Genomic DNA, 10,656 nt, shown 5'->3' with positions numbered 1-10,656 from the left:
ATTCAGCTACATTAAACTGTACTGCAGAGGGGATGGGGGATGTGTTGTAGTCTGAGGACACAGCACCGGTTGTGCTGTGGATGGGTGGAATGTTTTCAGAGCAAACGAAAGAATCATCTAAGGCAACCAACTTTTATGTTTGTTTGTTTTTTAAATTCCTACACCGTGACTGATTGACATTCCTTCTGTGTTAATGTTTAAGGTCAAGAAGACTTAACATGGCGTAGCTACTAGGAGGACTTGGCGGATAGTGCTGTGGAATAAAAGTCTTAGAAAAACAAAGAGCCAAGTACTGATTTCTAGGTGTTTGTGTGTATTCACAAAGGTTGTGTTTTCATAGTTGTGTGTATTATTATCCCTGGAAGGCTGAGTTTCCTCCTCACTCAGTGGATGTTGGAGTGCTGACTTCAGCCCAGGAGAATTAACAGTGCTAATGGCTCCTGACATAAAGCACTGGGACTACTTCCATACTGTTGCGGCCCTGGGGCTGAGAGCATCGAAGGCACAAATGTAGTTGGACAACAAAACAAGCAACTATGCTATGTCTACAGATAAATATAGCTACATGCCGGTATACACACAAGCACACACCCAGCGGCAAGGACCCACACACACACACACACACACACACACACACAAAGACATCCGAAGAGACACATTAGTATCCCTCCCTGCTGTCATTCTCCTCCCTACCTTAGGGAGGAGAGTTGACGAGAGGAGAGGACAGTGCGCTGGGAGCGAGAGGTTGTCTGTAAGAGGTTCCCCTGGGTTCTGAGGTTTCGCCCGGTTTGAAAGGGTTTAATGGAGTTGAACTAAGGGCAATTAGCTGGCCAAGACACATGCCGCTGCGGTGGTGAAGAGCAGGACCTAGGCCGACCAACCAGCAGCCACCCTGAAACAACAAAGGAGCATCCGAATATGTCTTTCATAGAGAAATGGACTGTTTGGACAGGGAGTATAGACATTTTACAAACAGCCATGAACCAAGGCTTTGTCAAAGCAGCCTCAGATTTCAGCGTAATTCTCAGACCAAAATATAACCAAGAGGGATAAATGTGACCAGATCCACAAGGTCTGCGGTCATTCCGTGGGCAACGTGTTTGCCACAGGGATCGTCGTGAAGAGCATCGCAGTATTCTAGCTTTTAGCACCTCACCCTCCACTGTCGTGCAATTCCCACATTACCTCCTCTGTGCTGGTGTTCACACATGAGCAACTTGAGTGACAGTGACATTTATGGGCTTGTCCAGACAGCAACCACGTCCGTCCCTCGGGGCCGTCCCTCTCCAAACCTCCCTTGCTCTCCGGAGGTATCCAACAGTGCTGCCCACCCCCCCGACCAAAAGACCCTACTATACCCACTGTCAATAAGTCAGATTGACTGAACAGCAGGCACACAGATTGAATTGTACATATAAGCCAATCCACAATAACAGACTGCTTTAGGTTATTATGCGTAGGAGCTGGAAACCTACTGGGTAGCTGGATAGATAGATGAATTGCTCCCTATGCTTCAGAATCAAAACTAAAATTGATTGGTTCTCCTCTCCTCACATTTCCCTGTGCGCTGTTTACATCGCTGACGTCCTGTTAAAGATGTTGATGGTAGTTGTTGCTTTAAATCCAGGAGTATGAATGATTTTTCTCTAAAATATGCCAGTCACAAGTGCTGCCGGAATACATTGGAAATTCATTAGGGTATGGACTTGACATGACCTTAAGTTGCCCCGGTCTGCCCTGCATAATTAGCATCCACAGAGGAAAGGGGGAGGGAAGTGCTAATATGAAGTGGTAGAGATCCCATGTGTTTTTTCCATTCTAATAAGTGTCAGTCAGCTGGATGTTTTCCTTAGTATTCGAGGCAATAGCAGCCTCCTCTTCCTCTCTTCTCCTCCCCTCTGGCTCCTCCTCTCTATGTGCTGTCTTTCTGGCTCTAATCATGTGGCCATTGTGTATGGATTTACTGCCCTCAAGCCACCGAGAGGGAGATTTGATTTTTCCCCTGCACTGGAGCTTCTTTCCCTCTCACTCGCCAATTTTTTTTTCTAATTCTGTCCTCCTGTCCTCTTCTTGCAGTCTCAAATATTTTCACTGTCCTCTCTTCCTGTTAGATAATCACCCTTAGTTGACTGAAAGCATGTATTCATTCTCTGGCTTTTTCGTAATTTCTTATTTCTGACTTTTTGACCCTGTCTTGCTTCTGTCTTTTCCTTTCCTCCTACTTCCCTCCCCTTACACTTCAATTCATTCAATGACTGAACAGTGGCATACTGAATATGCATGTATTATTGCTAAGTACTTACAGTTATATGTATTCCTGACCCATTTGGTTTTTGAATTTGTTTTGACTCATTGTTTTGTTTTCCAGCCACTCTCACTCTCCTGGCTCCATGGCAGCAGCAGTGCGAGGCAGCGAGTGGTCATGTGGACGCTGCACCTTCTTAAATGCCGGCGCAGCACCTCGCTGTTCCATCTGTGAGGCACCACGCCAGAAACCTGACCTTAACCAGATCCTGCGGCTAAGCAGCACTGAGGAGCATCGCTGGGCCTGTCCCCGCTGTACACTCAACAACCCCCAGGGATCTGGAGCCTGCTCCGTCTGTGGCTTCGGACCGTCCCCTGCCACTCACACACCCCCTACAACCACCATAGCTGCCACTGCCAACGGACTCCCATCCGCTCCGGTTGAACCTCCAACACCTACCGTCACCCCCACAGTACTACTTGAGCCCCATGGACAGCATCCAGCTAAGGACGAAGTGCTGCGACGGTCTGAGAGCAACGGAGAGGTGGTCAGCCTAGAGGGGCAGCACTCTGGCTGGGCTTGTCCTCGCTGCACGCTTCACAACACACCCGTGGCTCTGTCATGCTCAGCATGTGGTGGGCCCAGGAAACTGTCTTTGCCTAAAATCCCCCCTGAGGCGCTGGTGGTGCCTGAGGTGCGCACACCTGTGCTGGGGTTTCCAGTTCACACAGCAGGAACTGCCCCACTACTCATAGACCTAACGGACGACTCTCCCCCAGCCCCTCCATGTGACCCTCAAGAACCTCCCCATGTCTCCTCGCAATCCCTTTCGTCCCCTTTTACTGCTTTCTCCTCCTCCCTGCAAAATAACCCTGTGCCCCGAAGCAGGAGAGAGGTGCCCCCTCCAGGGCGCCCACCAAACCCAGGCACCAACACTCCCAGCCCCACTTCCCCTTCGGCAGCCATTGTGCCACCCCAGCCAGGCCCACAGCGACCAGCCAAGCCAAAACATGCCCAGCCCCAAGAACCTTCATACCCCAGCAAGCGCCTCAGTATCTTGGAGGAAGAAGACTCTCAGCACCATCCACTAGCCCCCCACCTCCCTGTTGCTTCTTCAGTCGCCCCCACCTGGAAGTGCCCTAGCTGCTCGTTGCCCAACCCAGGTAACTCATCTAAGTGTGAAGCCTGCCGATCATCACGGGCAGGTGCTGACCTCATTGACCTGGTAGGCTGTGAGACGGTACGATTTACCCCTGCGAGCCCCTCGAGCCCAGATTTTAGCACGTGGGCCTGCTCCAAGTGTACGCTGCGCAACCCTACTGGTGCACCCAAGTGCTCGGCCTGTGGTTCTTCCAAGCTGCATGGCTTTCAGGAGCAGCAGGCGCCACTGCCCCGCTGCTGTACACACTGTGGCCTCCCGTCAGGGCCTGGCACTGCATCATGCTCCTGTACACCTTCTTCTTCATCCTCCTCGGGTCATAAAACGCGGAAGCAGGCCCGGGGTTTCCCGTCATCCTCTTCTGCCATTGCTTCGAGTTCCTCTTCCTCCTCCACCTCATCTAGCCTTCTGGAGAAGGTAGGACAGTGGAGCTGCCCAGCATGTACGCTGCTCAATGACACCAAGGCCAAGAACTGTGCAGCATGCCACACACCCCAGCAGTACCTCACCCTTCGCAAGGTGGTTAAGCCTCTGAAGAGGAGGGAGAGCATGCATGTAGAGGCCCGTCGACGAAATGATGAGGGCGAGGCCAAGGAGCTTTGGGAGAACATAGTCAGCTTCTGCAGAGAGGTAAGGGAAGATTTAGCTGTAGCTGGGAAACGCAAGAAAACAATTAAATGAGGCACAGTCACTGTGTGTCATTAGTAAATGATAAGAGGTCTGGGGCTTTCAATGGTGAACTCTTTTGTCTCTCACCTTTTTATCACGTCATAAGTGATTTTTCTCTTGTATTTAATTTGCATCGTCTTTAAAGTAGCAAGTTTCCATCTACGAGCATTTGACATTGTAAGATTATCAACAAGTTAATCATGTGTAGCCAATTTTTCCTTTACCTTTACATTTTATTGAGTTTTCTTTGGCCTCTCTGAGGAGTCAAAATCTGCTTATTTCAGTGTGTAATGCGTCGCAGGGGTGCACATTGCCTTCCAGTGCGCAGTTCCCTCATTGTAATTCCTCTTTTTGTTATGGCTCTGGCATTGTTCCCACTCGCTCAGTCTCTCTAATTTCAGAGAAATGCTAATAGGCTTTGTCATTGCCTCTGTTTGCACTTGCTTCGTTAGCAGAGTTTTAAACGACCAGCGGGTGAACGTTCGCCACCTAAATGAGCTGCAGATACAGTGTGTGTCAGTTTTATATCCAGAATACAACCTGCCCTAAGTCGCAGAGAAGTCACTTCACTAAATTCTGATTTCAGAATTTTAAAAGTCTTCTGTCAGGACTGTAACTCTTTCTATTGGGAAGGTGTAATGAGTCCAGTTTTACTGTTGGTTCTGATTAGACCGCTGTTATGTTCTGTTCTTTATTTTATGCTGACAGCCTAGTTTGAGTCTTGACTGTCTATTTCCTGTCCTTAGTTGACGCCAAACACAACTTAGAGTTTTTCTTTAGGGAGATATTAGTACTTGTGACTCCGTAATAGCAGACCTGTCCGTGTGAGATAAAAACATTTTTCATCATTCTGAATGCAATTTCCCTTAAACGTCAACTTCCCTGCATCAATTTTGACCAGTTATTAAAGTATCTTAACAGTTTCTTGTTAAACAGACAGCAAACATTCCTTTTTTTACCAATAGGCAGCGGGAAAAAGAACATTTTCATTAGATGAATAAATGTTAATCAGGAAGTGTTTATTCCTTTTGAAGGGACAAAAACCTAATTATGCTTTTGTAATTCTGCTTGTCTGTTGTCATAACAACCTAAAATAATGATGTATTTTACCTGCTTCCACGCCTTCAAAGATCAAGAAGACTTTGAGATCAATTGTGTCATTCATGGGCCTTGATTGGTCTGATTCACAGTGTCACAGCTGTTTGGAGACACAGAGACGTATTCCCTAGCAACTATAGCTAAGATGTGACGACCTTTATACTGCTTCTTTGTATCACACCACTTTATGTTCACTTCCTCTGCAATACTGAACCTTTTGATGAGCCTGTATTAAGTTGTCATGGATATGCTACTCAGGAGGGTTCATTTGAGACCATTTAAAATTTCTAACGTCCATGCTAATGAGACAGGCCTGATTGGACTAATTAGACCTCAGATAAATATGGGCATTGCAGAATCCAGAACTGATCAGATTCAGGTCATTATTTGGGTCGGCTTATATTCTCTGAATGTTTTTGGGTGTCTGGTGTTTGCCCACTTACTACAGCGGCATGGCACCTATCATGCCATGTTTACAATGGCATGAAGCGAGCTTTAGGATGCATTATTAATGGCTTCTTTGAAAGTCACAGGGCTCACTGCTGCGAGCGTGGGAGGCAAGTTGGCTCGGTAGGAAGGAAGGATATCGGAGATTCCACATCCCCACCTTCCCTTCTTCTTTTCCCAATTTAATATCGTCAGTTAAGCTCGTCTTTCTTTTATCATCTTTCCTTTTCTCCCTACAAATATTTTAGGCCTCCCTCTCTCTAGCTCTGCCCCTCTGCGCTCTTCAAAGCACTTTCCTGTCTTCATCTCCTTTTTATCCCGTCTCCCTCCATCACATCTATCCCCACACGCTCATCCTGGTTTTTTTTTTTTCCTCCTCTCCTCTAATATCTCAAAATATGCTTTCCCCTTGCCACCCTCCCCACCCTCTCCACACGACTGCACTCAATTCTCCAGTGTAGCAGCAGTCAATGTGTGGCTGGCTGTGTGTGTGTGCGTGTGTGCGTGCGCGTGCGTGCGTGCGTGTACGTGCTAAGGTGAACATGGGGCTGGCCTATTTTTAGTAGCAGAGCTAGAGAGAAGAGGAGCAGGAATGATCTGCTTCCCTATAGTGAATGTAATCACTAACAGCATCAACTGCTGCAGCTCGGTTTTAGGGGTCAGAGAGATGAAGCGGAGTAGGATTGGTAAACAAGAGGTGCTACTCTTTTCTAATCCATCTCTGTCACGGCATTAACACTTGGCAAGCACCAAAACACCAGTGGTGAGAATTTAATAATGATAAAAGGTTTCGGTTTGCCCTGTGACAAGGCGTGTGTGCAGTCAGACCACACAAATACAGTTAACGTTGTAGACTGCATGTTTTTTTTTTTTTTCTGGACTTGTTGGATTAGGGGAGATGGTCAATGCACTGTATAAGTGATTGGAGAGTTTGCCCTGATTGTAGCAATCAATATAGAGTAAAACTATGGTCTGACAAATATTATTCTCTCCTCACCTGAGTGGAGTGTGTTTCCTATGCCCCCTTGCTTTTCTTCTCTCCTTGATTGGTTTGGAGAGTGAGAGGTATGTGTGTGAACGTTTGATGCCAGTGCCCGAGAGCGTGTCTGCTTACTCACTGTGCCAAACGAGTAAATGCTACTAACAGCCATCAGCGCCGCTTGTGAACTGTAAAACCCAGCATGGCTGGAACTGGTTCCTCTGTTCTCTCTCCATGTCACCCTCTGGGGGAGCAACAAAAAGATGCTACATTGCAACGGATTGACTTTGATTTGTTTTATTTTTGTTCGTACACCGCTCTTTATGCTACTTGTTGCTTGGATATTTGCCACACTTGGGATTTTGTGTGTGGAGGGGGCGAGGGGTTTGGTTTGCATGTTGGATTGTAGGTTCTGACTGCCTGCGGTGACAGGTTTTCACAGCCCGTGACAGTACCAGGCTGTTCTGGGACACTTTTGTTTTGGGTTTAATAAGTGTGGCACTGTGAAATCCAGCTCTATAGTTCCTTGTCACCACATTTTCGGAGATCAATAGGTTGTCTGTAACATGTAGATATCTAACTACAAGCATTCTATCCTTAAAAAAAGGCCTGACAGTTCTGTGTAGTCTGGGAGATGGCGGGAAGGCAGCAACTTTTCTCAGCTCAGCACTGAATTGGCTGATCGCAGTCTAGTTTGCATGCTGGCACGTGCCCAGAGATAGAATCAGAGACAGCAGCAGCAGGTTCACTAGATGAGGACAGTCAGCTAGACTTACACTGGCAGACGTAACCACACGGAAACCTGAACAACAGAAAAATGTTTTTGTGTGTGCTTGCCATTCATACTGCTTACATTATCCAAGATACGTGATAGTTTCCACTACTGTGCGCTCCAAATGTGAATAGAATAATTGCAGGATGTGCAGTACCGTCTTTCCTTATGCGCAGACTGCAGCAGACCGTTCTGCAAATGGCAGAATTTCATAGCATATATTTACTATACACATCATCAGGCCCTCTTGGTTTATTCATCAACTGAGAGTGCCTTTAAGCTGCCGTTGAGAAAGTGTGAAAATTAGCTTCTACCTGCCAAACAGTAAAATAATTCTCAAATAATGAATTCATTCTTTAAATGCATGCATGTGAAAGTATGCAGATGCACAATAAGTACATAAATAATTAGCATAAATGGTATGAGTGAACTGAAATGGCCATCTCATAAGTGGAATAAACAGTCAATTCATGACTTGTTTAATTTATGTCCACAATTGACAGACCAGATTAAGCCAATAAAATAATGTCTTTGGATGTCAGATTCTTGGTGGCAAGCATGTTGGCGTACTAACTTATTATTGTAGCTAACATGTATCTATCCATTAAAACTAACAGGCTTTTCTTAGCTTCCCAAACGATTATGTTAGTGTAATATTTTAGATTAGATTCCAGCATAAGTATTTCTGTGCATGTTAAGACACAGGCTGACATCTTCTGTATAAACACCTGCAGCTAGTAGCTGGAGCCGAGCTCTGCCAGGTGCAATTTGGACTTAACGAGGCTGACTCTTTAACCCTTGGTCACTGCTCACAGTTTTGTCCCTCTCTCGTCTTGTTTATTTACAGGCTGTTGCATTAGCTTGAAGTTCAGTCTCTGTATGTGTCTAGGACCAAAGCTTTCCCCTCCACCTCTGTGTTAAATCCACAACAGCCCCTAAGCCCATACAATAAAAGCCAGCACAAGGGTCATACATAAGCCAGTGAAGTACAGAATCGGTAAGCCACATGGAGGCCTCGGACGGTCGGGGCGGTGAGGCAGCATTGAAGTGATTCTGTCTGGTAGCTAATGCTGCATCGAGGCTACAGAATTGGATTGTGGGGGATGGCGACTAATCAATTCGCTTCACTGTGAGCCTCCAGTAGGGTGCCCACATTACATCCCCTGCCTGCCTCGCAACACGACTGGCTGGGCCCACTTCTGACACCACAAATAGGAAACCAGATAGGGTTGCGTGTGTGTCTGTTGGCCCTCTCGGGTTTTGTACAGCAGAGTTTTAGATGGGCAGATAGTGTGACAGATTGGGTGTCTTGATCCGTTAATGTATCCATGTACTCCAGGTCCTGTGTACAGTAGAGAGGCAGCTACATTTCAGAGTGTTTAAATCCAGTGTGTCATTTTAAATGCTCGGTGCTTTGCGGGGAATGTTTCGGAAAGTTTTTTAAATGTTCGAAAAGTGATATGTTTGTATTTATGCTGGTCCATGGTGCCATATTTTATCTCCTGCTGTGATGCCACACTATCTGTGGAAGTCCTTCCTCCTTTTGTCCCGCAGTTTGTCCTTGTTACTCCCAGAATCCAGGGCCTGTGTGGTGGCCTGTAGTATTCTGTATTAATTATCATCCATCTGCAAAATATATCAGAAATGCGGGGTAGAGTTTAACTGTTACTTCTCAAAGCTCAAAGTGTCCTTCAGGCTTCTATTAGCTGTTTGAAAAGCTTCATTTTTAAGTACTCTCACCAACTCCTTTGGGCTTGATTTAAAAATGGATTTTCAAGTTTTTAGATTAGATGCTTTCTCCTATCATTTAATAGTGTCTTACTGTTTTTTAATCTATTTTAAATGGAAGTCACTGTGACAATATTTGAACAGGTTCAATGGTCTCACCCCTTTGTCTCCCTATCACTTTTCCTCTCCACCCTCTGCTGTCTCCCTCTTGTCTCTGTTCAGAACACTGTGAACTTTGTGGATGACAGTTTCCCCCCAGGACCTCGCTCCGTGGGCTTCCCCGAGGGCGACAGCGTCCAGCAGCGAATCAAAAAGTGGCTCCGCCCCCACGAGATCAACTGCAGCAACTTCAAAGACCGAGGCGTCAAGTGGTCCGTCTTCCGCACGCCACGACCCTCTGACATCCTGCAAGGCCTGCTCGGGAACTGCTGGTGAGCTATCAGAACCGAGACAAGGACACACAGGGCTTTCATCAGTCCAGATAACTTGGAACAATCTAGAGGCAGACCATTCATTTACAAAAAGGCTTGACAAGGAAGAGGTTGCCCTGATTAATGCTTTGACCCAGGACATACAAGAATAGCTGAAGATCCCCAAAGTAAAAGTACATTTTTCTTTCCGTTCGGTCTCTGAAAGTGCAGAGTAATATAAAACAGACAACAGATAACATTTCATGTCTGTGTAGTTTTTGAGTCTGCTTTAGATGAATACTGCAGCCTGAAGCTAGCAGAGAGTAGAGATGGAGACAGTGACGGAGAGGCAGTGAAACAGTAAGTAAAGAGCGAGAAACTGAAAAATTGGGAGGCAGAAAAAAAAAGAAAGACGGCAAGCATTAAATGAAAGAGGGAGCAGGATGTAGTTGGACGGATGCACAGATACACCTGACAGGGAGATTATTCACGGGAATGTGAGTCTGGACACATGCTTTATCTCTCTGCCCTTGTTCCGTGTGTCCTTTGGGGGTGTGTGTATATATATGTGTGTTGCCATCCACCATCTTCTTCCACACACACACACAACAAAGAACAGTCACTCACAAAGTTGTCCCAATACAACTTTTCGCTTCATCACCAGCACACACAGCTTATCAAAAATAACCCTCCCCAGAGCCGAATCCTCTCACTCGCAACAGGATGTAACCCTAATTCATCTCTCTCACTCGCTCGCTCTGATACACAGACACACACACAAACACACACTTACTTGTCCTAATAAACCAGCAAACAACCCCGCTCCCTTCAGCCAGCCAATGACAGCAGAAGAAAGTAGTGCCAGGCACCCTTGTCCTTGAGTACGGCTGCAATACAAGCTGACATCAGAGTGACATTATGACACGGCTAATTGGATTTTCATTTGATTTTTGTAGCCGATTGGTTTTTCATCAGTGGCTGAATGGGCTGATCGGCCTCGCTCAGCTGCCACTTGAACAGATGGAATATAGCTTTAATAATACATATTTCCAACCCAGCACAAAAATATCAGTCTTTAAACGATTGCTGCACCAACAAATATTGGTGGGTGAACTGATATTGCTTTTATCTGTACGTACAGTGGCAGTA

The 10,656-nt window shown here is 46.2% G+C and overlaps 1 protein-coding gene across 1 annotated transcript in view; it reads left to right on the top strand.

Moving 5' to 3' along the window:
• The window catches only part of capn15 (calpain 15), a 30,656-nt gene that overhangs the window by 8,986 nt on the left and 11,014 nt on the right, over window positions 1–10,656 (top strand). The window contains exons 2-3 of the mRNA XM_035669779.1: window positions 2,369–4,034; window positions 9,320–9,528. Of these exons, the coding sequence (XP_035525672.1) occupies window positions 2,369–4,034; window positions 9,320–9,528 (1,875 nt within the window). The remainder of the gene's footprint in view (window positions 1–2,368; window positions 4,035–9,319; window positions 9,529–10,656) is intronic.

Source organism: Morone saxatilis, unplaced genomic scaffold (genome assembly GCF_004916995.1).
Source record: "Morone saxatilis isolate NCDOM2014 unplaced genomic scaffold, NCSU_SB_2.0 Contig1, whole genome shotgun sequence".
In the NCBI taxonomy this organism is placed as follows: domain Eukaryota; kingdom Metazoa; phylum Chordata; class Actinopteri; family Moronidae; genus Morone; species Morone saxatilis.
The sequence above is the reverse complement of the archived record's forward strand: the minus strand, read 5'-3'. Positions and strand labels throughout refer to the sequence as shown.